General features: G+C 43.8%; 1 protein-coding gene across 1 annotated transcript in view; it reads left to right on the top strand.

Moving 5' to 3' along the window:
- The window catches only part of LOXHD1 (lipoxygenase homology PLAT domains 1), a 149,898-nt gene that overhangs the window by 87,864 nt on the left and 37,420 nt on the right, over positions 1-24,614 (top strand). The window contains exons 28-34 of the mRNA XM_039733354.1: positions 2,132-2,248; positions 6,730-6,892; positions 9,568-9,722; positions 10,513-10,722; positions 12,778-12,901; positions 16,330-16,538; positions 21,177-21,362. Coding sequence (XP_039589288.1) covers positions 2,132-2,248; positions 6,730-6,892; positions 9,568-9,722; positions 10,513-10,722; positions 12,778-12,901; positions 16,330-16,538; positions 21,177-21,362 — 1,164 coding nt within the window. The remainder of the gene's footprint in view (positions 1-2,131; positions 2,249-6,729; positions 6,893-9,567; positions 9,723-10,512; positions 10,723-12,777; positions 12,902-16,329; positions 16,539-21,176; positions 21,363-24,614) is intronic.

The following is a 24,614-nucleotide window of genomic DNA, read 5'->3' as shown; positions in this document are numbered from 1 at the left end:
GGATCTCAACTGCTCAAGCATCATTTTATTGCTACCTATTGATTAAAAGTCTCATTGAAAGATGAGTATTTGGACAGGACAAAAGAGGAAAAATAATTTTTCCCTAATGTACACTTGTGTGCACGTGTGTGAGTTTTAGAAATTAGTTTGGATGGTTTAATTATTCTGTTGTGGATCTTATGCTGTCTAAAGTCAGAGCAGGGCTGATGGAGTCAAGCCCAGTTTGTTCAGAGTGTGGATTCCTTGGGTAGTGCTGACCTACTGACCTATAGAGCCTTCTAAAACTACTGCTGTCTTTGTTTCTGTATGTCTGGGGAGAGAAGGGAATAATCTCCAGTGATGCAAACAGATATGCTGCACTTTCTCTCCAAGAAAATCAGACTCTGAGGCCCCAAGGACAGAAGAACAGCTCAGTGTTCTACATGCAAAGATTTGAAGCCAGCCTTAGGTGTTTGAAGGCCAGTTATACAAAAGTTTGCACCAGAATAACCAAAAGTTAATACTTAGGAGCAAATTTCAATTTTTTCCGTTCAAACCTTTGAAAGAGAAGTGAAGTAAAAGTAATGCACTAGTAACAAATTACTCAATTTATAAGGTGAGGCATAAAAACCCAGTAGCAACTTCATAAGACAGTCATCCTGTTGGCTTTCTCAGAGTGGCATAGGGATTCTGTGGCAGAAGAGGAGAAATAATATAAAATGCCAGGCTTTACTTTAACCTCAGAGTTATTCTTCCATTATTAGGAGAGTGCACACAAGTGCTTAAAAAAGAAAGTGATTTATAAAAAGCAGTTTAAGATGCACTTGCATTGCAGTTTCATAGAATCACAGAATCAATTAGGTTGGAGAAGACTTCTGAGATTATCAGGTCTAGCCTGTGACTGATCCCCACCTTGTCACCAAACCAGAGCAGTGAGGGCCACGTCCAGTCATTCCTTTAGTACCTTCAGGGACAGTGCCCACCTCCCTGGGCAGCCCATTTCAATGTCTAATCATCCTTTCTGTGGATTCATTTCTTCCTAATGTCCAAACTAAACCTCCCCACAGCCTAGGACTGTTCCCTCTCCTCCTGTCCCTGTTCCCTGGGAGCACAGCCCGACCCCCCGGCTGTCCCCTCCTGGCAGGAGCTGTGCAGAGCCACAAGGTCCCCCCTGAGCCTCCTTTGCTCCAGGCTCAGCCCCTTCCCAGCTCCCTCAGCCTCTCCTGGGGCTCCAGCCCCTTCCCAGCCCCGTTCCCTGCCCTGGACACGCTCCAGCCCCTTAGTGTCCTTGCTGAATTGAGGGATCCAGAACTGGACACAGCACTGGAGGTGCTGCCTCACCAGTGCCAAATACAGGGAAAATTTCCAAGCAATTGTCTTCATTCCCACTCATGCAAAGAAGCCTGAGATGAAGGATTGCTGCTGTGCAACTAGACCTTTCTCATATGCAGAGAAAAGTTCTCTCCATTTTGGAGCAGAAGTCCAGGGAGAACTTTTAGCCAAAATGCAAATTAACTCCAGAGGAGGCACGGAGATGCTGCCAGGGCTGGAGCCCCTCTGCTCTGGAGCCAGCCTGGCACAGCTGGGGCTGCTCCCCTGCACAAGAGAAGGCTGCAGGGACACCTGAGAGCCCCTGCCAGGGCCTGCAGGGGCTCCAGGAGAGCTGCCCAGGCACTGGGGACAAGGCCTGCAGGGACAGCACACAGGCCATGGCTGCACTGCCACAGGGCAGGCACACATTTTGGGATCTTGGGAAGAAATTCTGCCACAGGTTATCCAGAGAAGCTGTGGTTGTTCCATCCCTGGAAGTGCCCAAGGATAGGGCTTGGAGCCCCTGGTCTAGTGAAAGGCATCCCTGCTCATGGCAGGAGGGTGGAACTGACTGATCTTTATAGTTCCTTTGAACCAAAACCACTCTAGGATTTTATTTTATAATTCTACAATATATCAACATTAATATTTTCTCCCCTGGGACTTCAAACAGCCTGGAAAAATATGAAATAAGGTAGCGAAGTGGCATCTCAAAAGCCACCCAGTTGTTCACACTGTAATATCTCCCTTTTTGAAAAATTTTTGGGGTTCTGTTTGTTTGGTTTTGGTGCTTGTTTGTTTGTTTGTTTGTCTGTCTGTCTGTTTCTTTGTTTTTCTGTAGCTGGAGGACGTTGGTGACATCATTGAAAAGATTCGCATAGGGCACAAGGGTGGAGGGTTGAACTCAGGGTGGCACTTGGACCGTGTGACGATCCGGAGGCTGCTGCCAAACGGGAAGGTAGGCTGTGAATCCCAGCACATCCCCAGGAGCCACCACTTCCCTCTCCCAGATTGCATCTTCTGTGTACAAAATGTGATTAACAGTGAAAAACGGCTCCCTGAGGAGCAATGCGCACTAAACTTGCCGGAGCCTGGGGATCTGGGGACAACAAGCGTGTGTTATCATGTTTTGTTCTTCAAATGTTGATGATAAGCTCTGCAATAATTACTTTTTTTAAAGCTTCGTGTTCTCATGTGTACTTCTGTTTTGAGGGATCACAGGGAAGGGAGTGGAAAGTGGGCGGACTATTTTAAAATAAAAACTATTGTTGCCAAACATGGACCAGAAACAATTTTGTCAGTCCCTTAATCCTGGAAGAAAAAATGCAAGGAGCCAGTAAAATTAAGGCAAGTAAAATGCCTCTCAGTGCAAATTCCTGAATCATATTAAGAAGTTGAGTTAGATGATAGGATTTTTTGTTGTTCATGTGAACAAGACTAACACAGTACAGTCAGGTTGGTCACCTTGATCCTGTCCATGTAAGAAAGTGTCCCTCAGCCCTGCTTTCAGATGCCGGCTATGGCAACAGGGATGAATCTGGCTGTGGGGAAGTTCAAAAGAAAATCACCTCTTCAGGGCCAGTTCAGAAATTAAGAACTAGCTGCATTGCAGAAGGCCTGGACTCTTTCCCTTTATTCCCAAGGGATGTCAGCTTTTATCTCCCCCCAGGTCTGCCCACTCCTCAGGTGACTTCTAATACCAAGATATAAAACAGCTTGATCAGTCATGGTGGGCTCACTTCTCATCTTGCTTCCTTCTCCAAAATTTACATGATATGTTTAATTCTCTTTGCTACACAATCAACTCACAGGTCTTCTTCCTTGAACCCTCCTCACCATAGAAACATTTCTGGAATCATTTAGGTTGAAAAATAACTCCAAGACCATTGAGTCCAACCCTTCCCCCAGTACTGCCAAGGTCACACTGACCCATGTCCCCAAGTGCCACATCCACACAGATTTAGGTCTGCCTCTTTTTAGGTCTGCCTGTACACACTCGTGCACACATACATGAGTTGAAAATCATTGCCTGCATGTCGGAATGGAATGGAGACTTCTCTACTGCCCTGGGCAGCTCTCCCAGGGCTGGACAACACTTTCTGGGAATAAATTTTTCCCAGCATCCAGCCTAATCCCTGATGTGCCTTGAGGCTGTTTCCTCTCCTCCAGTCCCTTGTTCCCTTGGAGCAGAGCCCAAACTCCACCTGGCTCCTACCTCCTGTCAGGGGGTCATGAAGAGTGAGGAGATCCCTCTTCTTCTCCCATTTACATCCTCCTCATCAAGTCAATACCATCAGATTGCTTCTCTTTATCACCTTTCTGACAATCTGACATTATCAGACTCTCAGCCTAACCCTTGCCTAGCTTCCTTAGGTTAATGCACAGGTACATGGTGTTTTCAGAGATACTGTTTTTGGTCACAAGCTGGAGAAGATGAAGAGGGGAGCACTCAACATGTGAAAAACAAGGGAAAATAGATTCCTGGGCTGCCTCTTTCCACACTTTGGGAAGTGCCTGAGAGCTCTGTCTTGGGTGCTCCTCAATTTGGCAAGAGAGGGTCTTGGGGTGCACCCCCTCCTCAGCCATTGCAGCATCTTTGAAGGGCAGGTGGGGAGGAACCCGAGGGTGGAGGAAGGGAGGAAAGCCCTGAACGACTTGGGAATGGAGAGATTTACAATTCTGCTGATCTTTTGATTATGGCATGGGAAAAAAAGAAGAAAGCAGAGCACTGCATGATGCCGCTGATCAGCCGCAGGATATTATGACCTGCCACAGGATAGCAATATGCTGCCAGCGCTTCTAAAAGCTCTGCTACCTGATTAGACTGCTAAGATGTGTCTAGATGTATCTGTAGAGCTGCAAAAGAAAAATGAGGTCAGTAACTTTTCAGATTAAATTGAAAGCACTTGGGTAGGAAACTAGGGTTGTTGCGTGCTGAAAAAACCGTCTTGGCATGCCAATTATATTTGATAATTACATTTCATTTGTTACAACTTGGAGAAGGGAAAAGCACTGACTTTTAGCACAGTATCTTACCCTGCTTCTAGCTTAGGTCCAGACTCAGACTAACAAATTCTGTTCAGGGCTGCAAGAGAATTTTAATGTTGATAATATAAACCAAGGCACTTTACATCACTTAAATATTAACACAATCACTAGCAGGGAAACCCCAATAAAAACCATGGCAATGGCATGGTGATTATCAATAATGAGACAATTAACTCTTGCAGTAAGTGCACATTATGCCCCACTGTGCTGTCACTCCAGTCCCTAGATATCTTGCTACCAAACAAACAGTGTTTGCATCAATGGCCCATACAGGCAGCAGTATGAATGTTCAGGAACTGTTGAAAGCTTCAGTGAGAAATGTGACTGAAGTGGGATCTCTATCAGGAGGAGAGAGTTTCAGCACTGAAGCATCATTCTGGAAAGCCCTCTCTTCCCAGCCTGCAGGTGTGGAGATAAGCACTGTTCATCAGCTCGGCGTGCAGTGAGATAATACAGGTTAAGTGGTCAGACAGCCAGTGCAGAAATGAGGAGGCAGGAATTATTAGGTGCTGTATTCTGCTTGTATAGCACAAATAACACTTGAAAGTAAAAGATGTGAAATCACCTGAAGTGCTGCCGGTTTTCTTTGACACCATTTTGTATGCCGTGCTCCAAACCTCCTCCTGGAGTTAAACATCTCTGCCTGGGGTTAAACAGCAGCGCTGCGGGGAGCAGCAGAGGGGAGGAGAAATGGTGTTTCATTAACAGCAGAAGATTTGGGCTGTGCTTACTCAAAGTGTGATTCTGCTGCAGACTCAAAACACACAGTCACACAAGCCCCTTGGAGGGGCTCTGCTCCCACAAGACAACTTCCCTGGATTCTTTGGGGGGTGACACTGTGACCTGTTCATTCCAGGCTGGCTGTGATCACAGCGCTCATCTGCTCCTGGGTGCACAAGCTGCTCCTCCCCAGTGATGGTGCCAGGGAGGGCAGGATCTGCAGTTCCAGGCTGCAATACGCAGTCACAGCAATGCTCAAGATTGCTACAGTGAGATCTATTCACTTCTCTTACCATGTATTAATATTTAATATTTAAATAGAAAAAGTAGTGAAGAAAGGGCCCTGTATTGGCTTGGTAAGTAATCACAGCAGAGTAATCAAGGTGGAAATTATTAATAAAGAGTGTCTACAAAAGAGCTGGAGAGGGATTTTGGACAAAGAATAAAGGGACAGGACAAGGGCTTCAGATTGACAGAGGGCAGGGTATTAGATATTAGATAGAAATTCTTAACTGTGAGAGTGGGGAGGCCCAGGTTTCTCAGAGAAGCTGTGGTTGTCCCTGGATCCCTGGCAGTGTCCCAGGTCAGGCTGGACAGGGCTTGGAGCAGCCTGGGACAGTGGAAGGTGTCCCTGCCCATAGGAGGGGCCTTGGAACCAGATGAGCTTTAAGGTCCCCTCCAGCCCAAACCCCTCTGGAATTCTTTTAGCATCCATTGGCATGTTATATACGAAAGTGATGCCACACAGTATGCAGAAAAGAGCAGAAAATCCCTGTGAAGGGTAAGAGACAAATTATGAGTTTGTCAGTGAAGAAAGGGCCTTTTTTTCTGTATTTATTTACTGTGAGATTAAAACTAACTTCCTATTTATTTCTTTTTTTTTTTTTCTTCTGTTCAGACTTGTAGCCTCTGTGTCTTGCATGGTGGCTCATGCTCCTCTCTTCATGGAGTCATAGCCTGGGGTGCCCAGCAGAAAAGCTGCCTGCGTCTTACCATCTTGGAGGTCTTATGGGAATCTGTTCTTAATGAACAGTCTGGGATTAATTTTGTTTACCAAGTGGAAAACACATGTTCTATTGTTTTTGTCTGTTTGATGATATAAATCATATTTGTTTCCACCAAAGTGAAGTCAAAACAAAAGATCAAAAATTAAATCATTATTTTTCTCCTCTTATTGCATGTATGGGAATTGCCTGGAACCCAGCTTGAGTCACTGAATTATAGGTGAAATCATGAAGTATTGAGCTCAAGAAAAAAATAACAAAACTAGGAAAAAAAAAAAAAGCTCTACTGGCTTCAAATAAAGTGTTGAAGAGGAATTGCAGACTCTCAGTAAAGCACAGCTTCAGCAGGAATGGTGCAGTCCTGGTTAGGAATTTACAAGTTTTAATACTGGGAAGGGCAGAGAATTGCTGGATCATGCAGCCACTCTCACACACCCACTGGGAATCCTGTTTTCTGCTGCGTGTTCAGTGCTTCTTCTGAGAGCCCTCAGATGTCCTCTTTCTGGAGGAAATCCATTTCTGTGTACTATTTAGGTCTGCCTCTACACACTCGTGCACACATACATGAGTTGAAAATCCTTGCCTGCACGTCGGAGTGTTTTCAAAGGGAAATGCTATCTGTGTTCATGTTGTTTTGAAGACATTTCTTCTGTCATGTTTTCTCCAGGGCTCAGAAACTGTCACATTTCCATGTGAAAGATGGCTTGCAAAGTCTGAAGATGATGGCGAGACTGTCAGAGAACTGGTGCCATCTGATATTTTTACTGAAAAGCTCATGAAGGATGGGACACTCAAGCAGATAGAGGAAGAAGTTGAAGACCCTTTAGAAGGTAATACAATCCTAGGAGTAGGTAGGGATGCTTTGTCTGATTTTTTGAAAGAAAACATTTGGATGTGTGATACATGATGGTACAACTGTTCACTTTCCTTCTCTCTGCCTCTCTCACACCTGGAGCACTTCTGTGCAATAACATCATTATTTTCCACTGGGGCTTTTAAGAACCTGTCACAAACACCCTTCCACACCCACAGTTTCCATATCTCTTCTGATGCCTAACAGAATTCTTACATCTTGTCTTCCAGGCTGTGTTAACCTCTTTCCTCATTTGCCCACCTGTCCTGTGCACTCTGCCTCTTCCATTCCTCTCCTATGATTCTAATTAATGCTCCTCTTTCCTCCCAAAGGTGTTTTGCCTGCTGCCCTTCAGGTACACATGCATAACCTTTAAAACCTGGGTCATTGCAGCCACCTTCACCTCATTAAGGTGCCTCCCAGGAGGAGAAAAAATTCTTATTCAGTTCTGAGTTTATCTTACAAAGTGGTGATGTGCAGTGTTTGGCATTACTGGTAGCTGAAGCAAATGAAAAAGAACTGAAATTTCACCCCTAAGTCATTGCTTCTCTGTATGGCCAGCTGCTTGTACCTCTTTTTCCTCTAGAAAAAGAATCTTCTTTTCTCACCCAGAGCTCATTATGTCCTTGAGAGGGGTCATGAACTTCCTCATCCTGAGCAGAGCAAAAGGAATTCAGTTGCCATTTCATTCTTGGCCCTTGTATCTCGAAACAAGATGATTCAACTGAGAAAATAAGTTCTCTCACTGTTTCTTTTCTTTCAGAGTCTGACTTGCATTTACTGTAGAACATTGTCAGGGTGGAATTAATGTGGAATGTTTTCCCTTGCCAGGGGAAGAGGTGCCTTGCTGGAAGGAAGACTGTTGTCCTCCTTCCTGGTAGCTCATGGGAGATTTCTTTTCCTGCAGAGACAAAGACAATTTTAAAATCAATAACTAAGCGGTAAAACATTGGCAAGGGTGACCCAGAGAAGTGGTGAATGACCCATTCCTGCAAACATTTGAGCTCAGGTTGGATGAGGCTCTGATAAACCTGGTCCAGTGGCGGGTGTCACAACCCATGGCAGGTGGGTTGGACAAGGTGGCCTTTAAAGGTCTCTTCCAATCCAAACAAATTGATGATTCAACAATTCTATGAGATCTAGGAGCCTGCACGATATTTTCTTTAACTTGTTAGTTTCTGTTGCTCTACTTTGGATCAGTTACCATTTGTTAATTAACCTAGGTGACTCACTTTTCCTTCTGAAGGCAAAGCCATAAAAGTTTTACAATCTACAGAATAGAATGTTTGGATTGTTAAAAGTTTCTTCTGGTGTGGAGCTAGGGCCAAGTTTGGGAATTTCTTCTTTAGAGATGAAATATCTGGGACCAGGATTAAATTTTCTGCATGTCTGTGAGTCCTCATACATCTTGGGCAGCGACACGATGTAAATGACACTGATGGAAAATCAGCTCGTGGTATTCTGAGGATCATCTTTTTTTAAATATTATGCTGTGTTTTAGTCCTCAAGGTCTCTAGAACTAGCAAGCAAAGGCCAAGGAGGGATGCACTGACTAATTAGACAATATACATTGCTTCCTTCATTACTAAAGTAGAAGCTGCCTCACAAATATGGAGCTGTAAGTCTGTAGGACTTATGTGAGGAGGCAAACCAGAAAATCCAGCACTGCACACAGTCCTGGTGGATGTTCTCAGGTGATGACTCTGATCCATTTCTCTGAGAAATCAATGGAAATCTTTCATGGATGACGAAGCAGAATAGGGTCTGTCTTACTGTGAAAGAAGAAAAAGACAATATAGCAATTTTCTTCAACACTGTTAACGTACACAGAATCCTAACTAAGACTTTATGCCTCTTGCTGATTTGCATTGCCCTGGGATTTGCAGGGAGGCATTCTCCATGGCTCATATGCCACCAGGGTAATCAGAGACTTGTACAGACCCTCATTGTTTTCCTGGAGAGGATTCTCTCAGTAACTGTTTGTTTTCCCCATATAATTGGGAGAAGAGAAGCAAAATAAAAATAGGAGTATTTAACAGGTTTAGCAAAGCACATTACTAAAGGCTTGATGAGGTTTTATTGTCTCATCATTGAGCAAGCTAAAGAGAAAGGGTACTTAAACAGCACACCTCCAGCCCTTCCTTAATTAAATACTCTCTCAGCAAAAGGACCCAGAAACCTGTTCTCTGTCTGTATGGGGAATTTGTAGAGATAGATGCCATTAACTCCTGTAGTAATTGCACATCTGAATTCCCAGTCTTTGTTTATGGAAGATGGAGTATTAAGGATTCACAGCAATGAATGGCTTGTTCTTAGATCTGTGTCCCTCTAGCCTCTGTATGAAAAGGTGCTGAGTTCCCTCACCTCTATCGAATTCCCATCCCATAATGACCATAATGATTCTTGGCATTTTTAACAGTGAGCTGTGTGATCAAAGCAACACAGAGGCATTGATTAGATGGAGAAAAGGAAAGTCAGCAAATGTCAGGCCAGGGATTCTCCAGTCTTTCTCAAAGAAAAACCATATGGGATTTAATACCTCTACAGGTGACGGGCAGAAAACTTGGGGAACATTTTCTTAGGTAAATTCAGTACCTAACAAGGACCTTAATATTTCATCTGACCAGAAATCATCTCTGTTTCTTTCTGCAGTTCACACGTACAAGATCAGTGTGTTCACTGGGGATATCTATGGTGCTGGGACAGATGCTAATGTCTTCCTAAATATCTACGGAGACATGGGGGACATGGGAGAAAGAAAACTCAGCAAATCCGAAACAAACTTCAACAAGTTTGAAAGAGGACAGGTAAAAATGTGAAGGGTTAATGACACTTTCCGTTTCTCAGTCTTTAATCTGTCAAGTCAATGACTGCCTTTATAGGCTGAGTTTTCCTATGAGGGATGGATTGATTGATTCCATTTACCACATTCATTACCTCTTAAAATGCTTTGTATGGATTGTCAGCTGGGTATTACAACTGACAGGCACTGCAGCAAACAGGCAGATGTTCCTATGAAGTCACTGATGGACAAATTATGAGCTTGGTCATGGAAACTGGCTTGAGCTGTGAGCTGCAGATTCCCACAGTCCCTGTGCAACTGACTTGCATGTACACAGTACATGTTGGAATTCACCAGAAAACTTGTTAAATAGATGAGACTTAAACTTCAGCTGTATCTGGGAAAGTAACACCAAAAGTGATGTTCTGTGGTCATCCCTTGGGCCACTTGGATATAATGGTGGCAAAGAGTGACTTATCTGGATTGTTCATACAAATCTAACTGGATTAGAAAGGGAAATATACTTTTAAACCTTCCAGGATTTCAATATTCTAACTGGTTGTAAAAGTGGTGTTTCTTGCAGCTCCCCTCCTAGCAGAAGCAGGCTTTAAAACATTTCCCTGAAGAACAGTTTCAGCCTTCAGATATGCCTCCATAGACTTCTGCAAAGCTTTTAGCCAAACACCATCCAGCAATACGGAATTTAAACATATGTGTTCTGTAGCCTCCCTTTTTTTGCCTTTTTCTGCCTTTTTCCAGTAGATGATCTGTTGAGAGTTTGTTAACAGAATCCACTGCTCTTGAACACCCTGCAGGAGGACACGTTCACCATACAGGCTGTGGACCTTGGCATTTTATACAAGATCAAGATTCGCCATGACAATAGCATGTTCAGTCCTGACTGGTTTCTGGAGAAAGTGGAGATCCTGGATGAAACCACTGAGGAGTCATTCGTTTTCCTGTGCGAGCGCTGGCTCTCTAAAAAGAAAGAGGACAAAAAGATAGAGCGGACACTTTATGAACAGGTACAGTTATGGCTCAAAGCAGATTCCACTGCTGCTCATAAGAATAAAATTCTTGAATATCTGGTTGAAGTCCAAGGCAGCTCATTAGGGACTCAGAGAGGTTTTGGCTTATCCAAAATTAATTTCTGGTTTTTAGACGAGAGCTGAAAGTAAGGCCACTCTCAGCCCATTATCACTAGCTCTGTAATTTGCAATTTCAGCAGAAAAATCAAGGTGTGTAAGTGGAACCCTTCAGATGAGAGTTCACTACCTTGCTGATACACAGCATTTCCCTGCTGCTGTTCTTGCTATGCCCATAAAGCAGGTTATTAGTGGGTCCCACTTTTCAAAGCCCTCCAACCAGAGTATTGGGTCCTTTGACTTCATCCTCACTTGGACTGGGTGTTTATTTTTTTTCAGATCCCTGTTCCACCACTCCCTGACATAAAAGCCAGGTCTCTTTGCTACCACTCAAAGGACCAAATGTTTTTTAGTGAAGTGTCCTTTCTACTTGCACACTCTCTATTGCTTATCAACACAGTGCAGCTAATTGGAATTCAAGCTACATGCTCTAATTAAAATTAGCAAACAAGATTAATAGACTTCTCTTACTTCCATACAGTGAGACATAATAAAGCAGCTGATTATAAGTTCATTTTATTTAAGGAGTCCACTTTGCAAAGTACAGAGACGCTTTAATTGACAGTTACCACTAAAATGATCATCAATGGAATTGTTCTGGACTCATCCTGAAGGCAGCAGAGCGGATGTAAGAGGAGTTACACCATGGATGAGTGTTGCCATATGCTGCCTCATAAAACTGCAGCACACAGCCCTATCAGTGCTTATGGACAGCCTTAGCCTTTTGCTTATATCAATTCATAATGAGGAAAATCTAATCACTCAATTTTTTAAAAATTATTTGACAGTGTGCCTCACACTATCAAATAATCATTCGACATTAGCCTCACATTTATTATTTGACAGAAGCCTCACATTTGTTGGGCAATGACACCAAATGCTTTGTCAGTAACTCTTCAAACACAACCAGTGTCTCACATCACTCAGGTTTGTAGAACTCTGCCTCTTGTGATATTTGACTTGTACCTAATGAGCAGCCCTGGGAGAGGGAGCTGGGAGTGCTGTGGGTGAGAGCTGGAGCTGCCCCAGCCTGAACCTCCCTGCCCTGGGCTGATCCCAGCGTGGGCAGCAGGGCAGGGGGGATCCTGCCCCTGTGCCCTGGGCTCAGGTGAGACCCCACCTGCAGAGCTGCCCCAGCCCTGGCTCCAGCAGCACGAGGACGTGGAGCTGCTGCAGCCAGTGCAGAGGAGGCAGCAAGGTGATCAGAGGGATGGAGCAGCTCTGCTGAGAGAATTGGGATTGTTCAGCCTGAGAAGAGGCAGCTTTGGGGCGACCTAAATGTGACTTTCCAGTACCTGAAGAGAGCTGACAAGAAAAATGGAGAGAGACAATATAAAAGGGCCTGGACTGATGGGACACGAGGGGTATGGATTCACATTGAAAGAGAGTGGGTTTAGATTTCATATTAAGAAAAAAATTATTCCCTGTGAGGGTGGGGAGGCCCTGGCCCAGGGTGCCCAGAGCAGCTGTGGCTGCCCCTGGATCCCTGGCAGTGCCCAAGGCCAGGCTAGATGGGACTTGGAGCAACCTGGGATGGTGGAAGGTGTCCCTGCCCACGAAGTGTGGGAACATGATGACCTTTCAGGTCCCTTCTATGATTCTGTGAGCTCTGGCACTGCTCCACTGAGCTGAATTTCAGACAATCTCAGACAATTTCAGACAGGTAGCACAGAAAAGGTCACAACTCACAAGGCTCTTATGCCTATTATATTTTCTTTTAATGTAACATACATCCAAAATGGCCTGCCAGGGTTACCAATGAAGTAAACAAAAGACCACCAGTACAATACAAGTCACATTTATTGGAGCTATACTGACCAAAAAGGTACCTGAGGGGCTAGAGGCATTTCTTCTCATGCTGTTCTTGGAGGCACATGGGAAGAGCTGACACCGTGAGCACTCAGCCTCATTGCTCTCCAAACATTCCCCACCCAGAGCTACGACGGCGAGCGGAACAGCCTGGATGGCTCCTCTCTCAGCGTGTCCAGCCAGGACAGCAGTGCCAACCTGAAGGAGCCCAAAAAATCCAGCCTGGTCAAGGCAGCAGAGGAAGGCTCACGTGAGTGCTCGTGCCTGAGTGTTTGGTTGCATGCCTCTGTGTGCTGTTGGCTTTCAGTGCTTCCGAGGCTGCTTTCATCCTGCTGAAGAGCAAGGAGAGGCAAAACAATTATTTCTCTTTCCTTGTGCTGTGACTGCTTTGGGAATGGCTGGATCAAGGCTTGTGTTTCTGTGTTTGCTGCTTTTCCTGCAGCTGTCTGATCTCAACAGTGGGATAAGTCATGAAGTTCACAGAAAATCAAGTGTTTCCAAACTGTTTGTTTGACTTAATTGAGATGGTATTTCAAGATGAAATATAATTTAATTTGAATTTAGATATGATTTATTTCTAGAACTTCTTAGGTTTCTTTTTCCTTACCACACATAGTGTGCATCACAACAGCTGTCCTGAAGGTCTAGTGGAGGGTGTTCCTGCCCATGGCAGCGGGGCTGGAATGAGATGAACTTTAAGGACCCTTCCAACCTTGCTTTTCTATAATTCTCTGATTGATATACCCTTTCTATGACTACTTCTGTGTTCCAGGACAATGACTTATGCCCTAAATTGAAACTACAGTTCTTTGATATCCTACATGAGTCCTTTTAGCTTTAAATTAAGATTTTAGATGTGTGATTATGATACTGTGTTTTATTGACTAACTGAGCAGCATCACAGTTACTGTCTATGTGATTTTAATCCACAGCAAGTGCAAAATGATTAAATTTATCTCAAACTTCCATGGTAAATGAAGTGAAAATTATGTCATTTTCCTCAGGAGTTTAAGATAGCTCTCCATGGGGACTCACACAGAGCCCAGAGGTGGTCACACAGATGGTCTGCAGCTCCCCTGATGCTCAGTAGCTTGTGGTGTGATACCTGGGTTGCGAGTCCCACATCTTTCATTTGGAAGCTGATTTAATGCTGCACATTGCTAAACCTGGCCTGCAACCCATGTGTCTTGGGGCAGCCCTGCTTTTGTAATCCCACATTGTGTTCAAGTAAAAAAAATAAGCGATTTCCATGTTCCTTCTGATATTACTTCTGTGCTGTGACAATGGATAACATCTGCCCCCTTGGCATTCCGTGTAGTTTCACAAATAATGGGTAAAATACCATCATTTCCCAAGAGAACCCCTCTCCAGCAGAGCTAGGAGAGCAGTTCCCAACATCCCCATTGTGCCAGGGTGGTCTTTTTTCTCTGAGTCCTGGAGCTTGTCATCACCACTATCTCTGCTCAGTGACGTGGCCTCGTTAAGGAAACTGCTTCCTGAAGGAATGGCAGATTTCCTGAAGGAATGTCAGATAAGATGGACTGGGTGAGCCAGGCAGCCACCTTCCCAGAGGGATAAAAAGCCAGCTCAGCTGGTTCACTCAGGAAGCGGTACTGGGAGTTGGCTGGGAAAGGGAGTGACTTTTGTCACTCAGCCCAGTCCTGGCTGTGCTGAGATCAAACTGGCAAATGCCTTTGAGGGGCAGGAGGTGGAGGATGTGAGGATGGAGCTCAGGGAAAGGTCCTCTTGGCCAGGATGCTGCTTGGATCTGAACTGGAAACCTTCTCCCATGCTGGAAGGCAGCCCTGGAGGTGGCATGGATGGATCCCGAAGGAAACCCAGGCTCCTGAGAGGGGAACACGTGGCCTCAAGCAGCCTGAACCCTGTGCCGGCACCCAAGGACAAGGGGAGATGGGCTGGAGGACCTGGGGTGTCCTGCTGTGGCCACATGCCACAGGTTTTGCTTTCACCTGTGTTTGAAAAAAGGGAAATATGAGTCCCAGATAAAGAGAGAGACAACAGGGAGGGAAGATAAACTAATTTAAGGATCCATTTTCCAGTTTTCAGAGGAAAGAACAGAAAAGGATGTTTCCTGCTCTCTGATAGTAAGCTACTCTGTATCTCTGTGTCCATTATTAAAGAGGGAAATTATAGTTACTCAAAGTTCTCATTTCTTTTTTATAGGTGTTTCAAGTACCTTGGCTTTAGGATCAGCTAGAAATGCTGGTAGTTCTCTGAACCTAGTCTGTCATAGCAGAACAGAACAAAACCCCTAAGGAAGAAAATGTCCCTATTCAAAATTTATTTTAAAATCTGGACATGTGCTAAACACGACCCCTCAATATAGTCTTATAAAATCTACCTTGACTACAACTAAGTCCTTTTCCTGCTAAATGCATCATTGTGCTGATATACCCACTGGAATGTAAATTATACCATAAATGGGAGAATAAATCTTGCCTAATCATCTCATTTTATGTTGGTACATAAAACCCTCAAATTGGGGCTGAACGAATCCTTTTGGGTTCTGCTCTGTCCAGAGGTAAGGACAGATTTGATCAGCATGAATTTATGCCTTCTCTGATGTTGCACAAGTATTCTGAGTCTGATGTGAATTTCTAGTACAAACCCCACCTCAAAAATGTTGTTAGTCATCATAAAGCAAAATTAGATGTCAATCTTTGGTAATTTGAAAACCAGCCAAATTTTTTTGTCAACTTACAAACTTTTTTATTTTTAATCAGAAAAGTGATGATGAAGCCAGGCTTCTTCGAGTCTGTGACAAAGCAAGTTTCAGAGCTCTGAGTCTTGTCAGAGCTGTTTGAACAGCCCTGCACAAATGTTCTGAGAAATCAAACGAGTATTCAGCAACCAATTCTGCACTGCCTGCTCGGCTTACCCAAATGAGCTTTTGGAAAGCCCTTGAAAAGCAGTCTGGCACTTCCTCCCTTTTAACAGCTGAACTGAAATTTCTGAAAACCACAGAAAAACCACCTCCTCTTTTACCAAGCCTTGCCCTGAAGGTTTTTCCCCCAACCAAAATGATTATGCAACGCATAGAATTATTGAGTGACTTACCTTTAATAGAAGGATTGTTCTCTTCTGTCTGGATTTGTACAGGGATGCTGAAACCCTGAGCTGCCCCATAGATCACAGCAATCCTTGAATGAGGCACAAAGGAGAGCATTTGTGGTTGTTCTGGGACATTCAGTCGGTGATGGCTTACCTTGGAGTCAGCACAGATTTATTTGTCTTTATTGAACGGGGGGTGTAAGATCACTTTGGCCTAATAGCCTGTTTAAGATTTAGGTGCTCAGACTCATCTTCAGGAAGGTCTCTTGGTGTCAATAAGGATTCAAGCCTTTTGCTGTTCTGTCATGCATTAGGGAGAAATCTGGACTTATAACCTCCTTGAAGCCAGTAGGGTTGCCTGGGGAAATTAACCCTTGCAGAATTCAGTCCCAAGCGCGCCGCGGGAAAGTAGTCTCCAAAGCACACTCGTAGCCCAACAAAGCATGATGCTATCACTTCTCCAAATGAATTCAATGGGATGTGAACCCATTTGGCATGCACAGCTGCTCCCTCTGATGGGATGAGCCCCTGGTTTTTCTCAAGTCTGGTACAAGTGCGTGTGTGTGTGTGGGTTTTCTGACGAGCAAACCTCTCCCTGTGCCGCAGTGATCCCGTACCACATCACCGTCACGACGGGCACCGAGTACGACTCCAGCACCGACAGCCGCGTGTTCATCATCATCATGGGCCCGCAGAAGGTGCAGACAGAGAGGCTGTGGCTGGACCTCCCGGAGGGAAAGGATGAATTTGCAGATGGCTCTGTGGAGAAATTCTCGGTTTGGGGCCTAGATGTTGGGGAGATCAAGAAAGTGGAGGTATGTTGTGAACGCAGCGCGAGCGCTGGAGGCGTATGAAATGTGTGGCCAAAAAAAAAAAAAAGCACGTGGTTCTGTTATTCTTAGCAGTGGAGGAAAGGCTCTTGGGTCTAAAAGGAATGTAAACAGGACTGTGCTGATGAGGTTTTGCATGTGTCTGGACCTGTAAATAAGTATGCTTTACTTTGCATAAAACCAGGATCCTCATGAAACAGAAGATAATTGTGAATTGTAAAGAAGTTGTAACATGTCCCAGTTTTGCCCCATCCTTGGCACTGCTTTTTCTTACTCAATCCCTGCTACTGCCAGATGCAGTGAAGCCTCCCAGGATGCAGTTCTTCGTTGGTCTTTTTCCTAGTTGATTTTTTTTACTACTTCCAACAGGGCTTCATAAATTGTGAGAAACACATCTTGTATAATTTCCCAGCTAAACAGGAAAATTGTTTTCACAGCTTGGAGGACACAGACTTAGAGAAGAAAATTAATCATAATTTGTAAGTAATGTGCACAAATAGATTTCAGTACAGGAACCATTTTTTCTGTTATGGCTCAGGGAGACACAATTTGCATACACTTTCCATCACTGGGCTTAAACTTCACATGAATATTCCAGAGTGTTTGTGTACTTCATTCTTGTTTCATATGGCAGTTCCACCTCCATAAAGCTTGCTCCAGCCCCTCAAGTACTGAAGCCCACAGCACCTGAGGGCTCTAGGAGCCTATTTAATTTTGTTTTTACCACATCCCTTTGTGGAAGTAATCCCATCTGTTGATGTGTGTGCCTGTATAGTTGGAAAGAGACAAGAAAGAAAGAGAAATCCTAACTAATAAGAAAATCTTCGTGTCTGTATGTCCTGTTGTTGCAGCTGAGGGACTGTCACTCACACTACCTTTCACTCAAGCAATGAATTCTGACATCTTGAGAAATCTCTGTATCAGATTTCAGTTTATTATCAAGCCATTTTCTTAATGCACTCTCAGTTATTATGTGTATTAGTGGCACTTTCTGTCTAGCCCATCTCGAGGTCAAACTTTTATAGTGAAGCAAGTGCATCAATCCTTCTCTTCCAGATTGTGCCCACAGAGAAACAGCCATGGAGTGGGACAGAGAGGGAGGAAAATAACAGTTTCACCCCTCAGGGTCAGAGAGACAGGAAGAGCAGCCTGAAGAAATAAATATAAAGGGATGCTGGAAAAGATACAGTGAATAGGGTATGGAATGGGTAGAAAATAGAAGTAGGAGAAGACACTTTGAAATAGGCAGAAGCAAGGCAAAAATTAATTTGAAAAGGAATACAAATGGGAAAGAAGATAAAAGGTTGCAAATAAAATGTAGAGAGCTAGAAAAAGAAATAACATATATCTTTCAGGCTGGTGATGTTCTTCTGCACTCTTTCACCCCTGTGCTCAGTGATCTCACCAGCCTGCTGCCTCACCCCTGGCTCCCTTTTCCCTTCTGGTTTGTAACTCCCCAGCTTGCAGCTGAAGGAGCCACCTGCTCCTGGCCTTCTGCCTTCCTTCATGCAGTGCCCTCAGCTTGGAAGGTCCCTTCTTTTGGACCCGTGTCCCAGCGATGACATTGATGTGCTAGTCTGCCGTGGTTGCCATGGCATCCGTCCGCATTTTCCTTCTAGAAAATTGCAGTGTTCAGGGACATTGCAGAAAATTGCTAGTTATCTGCTTGGGGAAAAGTGAGGAACAGTTCGTTCTTGGGTTTGGCATTTGTCTGTTTGTGTGGAAGGTGAAAAGTTCTGAATGTGAGTTACCATGTGAAAATAGCATAGTATGAGGATTAAGTTTCCAGGAGCCCTCTGTATGACCCAGGCAGCAGACTGTACCTTTTAGCAGGGTGGTGAGATTTGTAGCATGATTCTACTTCTAGTCTGGTATTATGCACCTGCTACAAATGCACTCCACTGAGAGCAGAAACAGTGGAACATGAAGTAATTTGAAAGGTGCCCATTTATTCCTGTCTTGTAAGCCTACAGATATAATATTTACTACTGATGGGCTTTAATAGACACCCTGACATGAAAATAGATAGCACAAGTTATTCGGTGTAGACACTTTATACTGTGTTTTCAAATTAGTTTTGAATATTTCTTCTCCTAATGGATGAAAGTATCACTGTTCCTAGACTGTTGCTGCTGCAGGGAGACTCAGGTATGTCTAGGAGAGTCCTGCCTTGGTTTGTTTTCATAAACTTCTTCTGGTTCAGAGCCTTTCTCCATCATGAACACAGAGGAAGATCAAGGACACCCAAATGTTACAAATGCAAGTCCAGTCTCTCAGAGACTAGGGACCTGATCCTCAGGTTTCTCTAGTATTGTCTGAATCTTCTTTCCACAAATATTCTCTCAGATTTTCCATCTGACACTGTGCTCAGTTTCTATGTGATCCTGATCTGCCCAGTACAAACTGTGAATCTCAGCCTCGGTGATGTGCAGTCCCTTAAGTACAGGAGGAACAAGTTATAAAGGTTTTCAAACAGCCCATGTAAGGATCTACCTGGCTTTGAAATTCTGTCATTCCAATTTAGCTCAAACATCTCAGCCCAAACCGCTTGCTGTGGTATTGATATGCACATCCAGGCTACGCTGCTGCTGTGGCCATGGCTTGGCATTATTCACTCTATTGGCATGGTCTGTCTAAAGATTTGATTGAAAGTCAAATCCTGGTGATCTGCTCCTGAACTCCAGCCACAGGGAAGACTTGGTTGACACAGATTCAATTTGTCCCAGAGTTTGCATTGCTCTTGAGGTCTTTGGAAACCTGTTAGTGCACAGGTTCTCCAAGGCAGCTGGATGCACAGGTTGTTTCCTTCTGGTTGTCACTGATATCAAAGAAGTTAAAGTTTGCTGTGAAAATGTGGCAGCTAGAAAGTCTTGGAAAGAAACTTTGCACATGAAAGCTGTGGATATCCCATCCATGTAAGTGTCCAAGGCCAGGCTGGATGGGGCTTGCAGCAGCCTGGGATAGTGGAAGGTGTCCTTGCCCATGGCAGCAGTGTTAGAATCAGATGGGCTTCAAAGTCCTTTATGATTCTATGATGTGAGCAGGTGGGGGTGTGCAATGAACCCAAAAGACCAGCAAATTTTATTAGGCCCATTAGGATTTTTCCTCCAGCTGCTTTGTCTCTTCAAAACCCTGGCCCTGAACTTTCCCCACTACCTCATCCATGCCATCCTGCAGCAGAGCTGCACGGAGACTCTGACTTTGTGCTTGGAGATGCTCAGCCAAGCTGGCAGGGAGGGAATGGGAAGGCAAGTGTCATATTCCCATTCACCTCACACCCCAAGAATCCGAGGATTAATGCATCCATTGTAGACTTGAATTTCCCTAGTGGTTAGCTCTAATTTTCTGCAGCTGCACAGACATTAGTACAGCAATAATACTCCTAATAGCAGTGATGGCTGAGACCGTCAGACAGAAAAGATCACTTGTTTTTGGGAAAAAAAATAGATACCACAGATATATCACCCTAGATGAATCTGTTATTAAAAATTGCTTTCTGTGCCTGCCTAAATATCCTAATAATTTACAAACAAAAAACAGCAAGGTTTTTGGGCTGAAGACCTCATTTTCCTAGAATGACAGAAACAACATTTTCTCTGAAAATAATGAAGTGCAGCTAGGTCTTTTACGGACAGGTAGCTCATTGGAACAACTGACCAAGGTTGATACATTAACTTGGATAAATAATTTTGCTTCCAAGTCTGCCCCAGGTTGAACTCCCCACCTTTCTTAAGAGGGACACATGAAGGCTCTTGCAGAAATTTACACCATCAACATTGTTTTGCTGCTGATATACCTGCAGAAACCCTGGTTTTTGGCAAATTCAGTTCCAGGTGGGCTCTGGCTTTCATAATTAACTCATTCCTGCACTGTCTCTGTATTTCTGCAGGATCTCTGCCCCTGCTGCCACCTCTAGTGTTCTTCCTCTTTCCACTTAAATTTTTTCAGGAGCTCCATGTTCATCCATGCAGGCTTGTGGCCACCCTTATGTGACTTCCTGGTCCCCAGGACAGATCATTCTTGGGGCTGGAGGAGGTGGTCCTTGAAAATCAACCAGCTACAGATGTAAGCTCCATCTGTTGTCTGCTGTACAAAGACAGAGCTTTTGCAGTCTAAGGGGATGGGAAGCAGAGAAACAGCCTCATACATTTAGCTCACTTATATGTGGATTTGTGAGGGAAGTGCTTGTAATAATGCATGTGGGTGTTTGCTGAGCATCTTTCCTCTTGGCTATGAAGCTTTGAATAATCACTTCCAAGTCTGGTGACAGAAGTGGAAAGGCTTGTAAAGGTGGAGAAGCGTGTATGCTGCCAAGAGAAAATGAGCATATAGAGGTCAACTGCGCAGGAGCAGAGTGACAGGAGACTGGACATGCTTCCATGTAGGTCAGTCCAGTCTACCTTGCTTTTTTTTTGGGACTGACCTTCCCTCATGCACAGCAATTGATGACCTGAGCTCCCTTGCCCTTGGCAATGGCGCCATTTCAGAGCTCCCTCCATTCCCGTGAGGAATTCTTTGTTGTGGTGGTGTACACAGACTCTGAGCCTTTCATTGCCAGGTGAATCACCCTCATCCAGAGAAATCCCCTTTCCCCAGGAGGTGTTTTCTCTCTGGCCCTCACAGGTGGGGCACGATGGCGCTACCCCTGAGAGCTGCTGGCTGATGGAAGAGCTCACCATCGTCGTGCCCACCAAAGGTGTCATGTACAACTTTGTCTGCAAGTGCTGGCTGGCCAGAGACAAAGGAGACGGGCTCACTTCACGAATCCTCAACATCCTGGATGCAGAGTGTGTTAACATTGGCATCAAGGTAGGCACCAGGCTCCCTTTGTGCCTTTAGCTGCTGCAGGGAGCTCTCCTGACATAGCCCGTGCTTCAGCAGCTCTCATAATTTGACTTTTGCAAGTGGCTTGAGACTTCCCTTCGCTTTCCTTTCCGATGTTTTTTTATTAGCAAAATCTTTAGGCTTGGTTTAGGATCACGACTGTTTGGAGCATTGTTTAGTGAGGCTGGCTGGATACAGACATGGCATGGTGGGAGGGCAGAGCAGGCACAGTTCAGCAGCCTGTCCTCATCTTGTCACCCACTGAGTCACCTGCTACCCCTAGAGTGGGAGTAACTTCAACGTGAAGGATTGCTTCTAACTCATCAGATTAGAGCCATGGAAATATCCTAATGTTTTAATCTCTCCATGATATGGCTACATACCAAGTTTTTTAGTAGGGGATAGGAAATTAATAATTACTGGAAGTTGTTGAAACATGAAAACATTTGTAAGCCTGATCTTTGGTGAGAATAACTAATTAAAATTGAATCAGTGACGAATAAAACTCTATCCTTTTTTCATTCAAATGTATGAATTTTGAAGTAATATCTGCTATGCCATATTTCAAACAAGTACAAATTGGAAAGCCAAACTGTGCTGATGTTGGATGTAAGATTTGTAGCAGAAATAACAGTCTGGATGAATGTGACAATAACACTGTGTTTAAATACCTGTGTGGCAATTTGAAGTCTCTATAGATGTGCTTCTGTTTACAGTCAGGTTACACTTTCATAGTACATTATTTTCTCTTTATGCTGCTCTTGATATCCAAGCTAAAAATATTCTCCTGAAATCTTTCTTGTTCCCCAGACATGCAAAAAAATTGATAACATTTTTTGCATTTGTGAAGGATTCACCAAATCAATGCAGATTTCAGTGATGGAATTGACCTAAGAGGGTATAAAAACCTTCCTCAGACTTAATACCAAGGTTAAAACCAATCTAATAAAAATGCCCCATCTGTCGTTTAACCTCCTGGATGAGGTTTCCAAGCCCCTGTTGGTGAGCTGATGGCTTGCCCATAGATTGAAGTGGATCTTAATGAAGACTTATGTTCAGTCTTCCTTTAAAAGCACAATCGTGAATATTTATTTTCATAAGCACACCAAAAATAGACACATCTAAAGACAATTTTTTCCCTGTGATGTTGGGTCAGAACCTTGATGGGAGACTTGAAGGAAATCTGGGGAGATGCTTGGGACATGAAACCAGAAGTGAGCATTTGACTTTCTGATCAGTCTCCTAGTTGAGGGAATTTGGGACCGTTCTCTTGTTAATAGCTGTAGTTAGAAACTGAGTCTTACAGGCATTTTAGAGTTCAAAGACAACTGATAGTTTAGCATCATTGGGAAGATTAATACTTTTCTATTTTTTTTTCCTGCTTGGCTTTTGTACAGCCATAAGTACCCATTTCAACTTAATTTTCTTCTTGGCTTGATATTCCCTCTTTTTGCTTTAAATTGAGTATTTGCTTTGCCATAGTTGGGGAAATTACTCAATGTCCACCACAGTCATTAGAAGCCTTCAATGCATTGGTAAAAGAGTTTTTCTCCTTCCTGTAAAAAAACAGCATGCATTGCTAAAATTTAAAATACGTGTGGATGAATATGTGATCAACAGATTACTCAGGTTAAAACAAATGTGAAAAATAATTTTTTTATATCATGTTATTCCTTTGCATTGTTCATTTATGTGGCAGCCAAAATCCAGGCCAATAAAACTAGCCTAGCAGTATACTATTTAAAGTATAGTTCTGTGAGCTGTTTCTTGATATTCTTCCACTTCTTAAAGAAGCCTTGATACCATAGCTATGATCTTGAAAGCATCTAAGTGGTCTAGAAGTCTTAAAACTCCTAATGGCCACTGGGACTTGCAAATTTTTGACATATTTATTCAGAATCTTATTGTTCCCAGGTCAGGAGAAAAGAAAAATATTAGACAAGTAAGGTTAAAACTATAAAAAACATCTTCTCACAAATTGGCATGCCTTTAGTGCATGCAAGATCTGGGAGGACTCTGCAGCTGATGCAACAGTGAGCATTCCCTTAGAGAGTAGGATTGCTGAATTTTTGTACCCCAAGGAGTATTCTGATGTATAAACCTCCAAACCACTAGTGATATTGGAATAAATGTTGCCCAGATAAACACTGAACTTTTGGGGGGGGAAACATTTTGCAGCCAAGAAGAAGAAACAATTGTTCTTCTGGGAGACTCTTTTTTAACATTATCAAGAGTTTGGTGCAGTACAGAGCTGGAGTGCTGGAGGTGACCAGGCAGAGACCCTCGTAGCAGAGGGTTGGAGGCCCAGCTATTGATGTGATGGTTGTGACTCCTGTGAAGAAGCATTTTAAGAGATCTTCATCACTGGTGTTGCAACAGGACAAGGGATAATGGGTTTAAACTGAGGGAAGGTTGACTTGGATTAGATGAAAGGAAGAAATTTTTACACTGAGGGCAATGAGGCCCTGGCACAGGTTTCCCAGAGAAGGTGTGGCTGTCCCTGGATCCCTGAAAATGTCCCAGGCCAAATTGGACAGGGCTTGGATCAAGCAGGGATAGTGGAAGGTGTCCCTGGGCATGGCAAAGGGTAGAATGGGATGAGCTTTAAATGTCCCTTTCAACCCAATCCATCCAGTGATTCTGTACTTCAGATATTGTCACAATAAATATGTCTCTTTCAAGGCTGAGCAAATCTGTAGAAAAGGTCATAGATGGAAAGTCCTGTAGTAAGTTTTGATGCCTAACTTCACCTCTGAAAACAATGGTGTGGAGAAGAACCAAGAAGTTGTGTTGAAACCTTTTCTGTCAAGGTAGTAGATCTCCAGGAAAGCCTGTTGCCCTGATGCCCTGTGAGGGCTGACCTAGAACAGAGACTAGACAGAGCTAAAGAATAAAGTAAGGATTTGTTGGAAGGCCTCAATGGATGCACCTTGGGGATTACAAGAGCCTGGCCAGGGCTACACTCAAGGTGAACCCAAAATAGTCACAAAATGTGCAACTGGTCACAGGATCTCTTGCTTTTATAAGTTCTGCTCCATTTGCATATTGGAGTTATTTGTCCAATTACAGCTTTAGGTTATGAAATCCCATCTTTCTTTTTTTCTCTCTTCAATCCCTGTTTATGCTCTTGGGCCTGAGATTTGGATTATTTGTCCTTGGTTCCCAGCTAGAGAAGGAATTGTTTTGTCTCCCTAATTTGTGAAGAGAGCTCACCATCCCCTAACATGAAGCTGAGAA

This window comes from Passer montanus, unplaced genomic scaffold, assembly GCF_014805655.1.
Source record: "Passer montanus isolate IOZ18808 unplaced genomic scaffold, ASM1480565v1 scaffold86, whole genome shotgun sequence".
NCBI classification, from domain to species: domain Eukaryota; kingdom Metazoa; phylum Chordata; class Aves; order Passeriformes; family Passeridae; genus Passer; species Passer montanus.
This window is presented reverse-complemented; position numbering and strand designations above follow the sequence as displayed.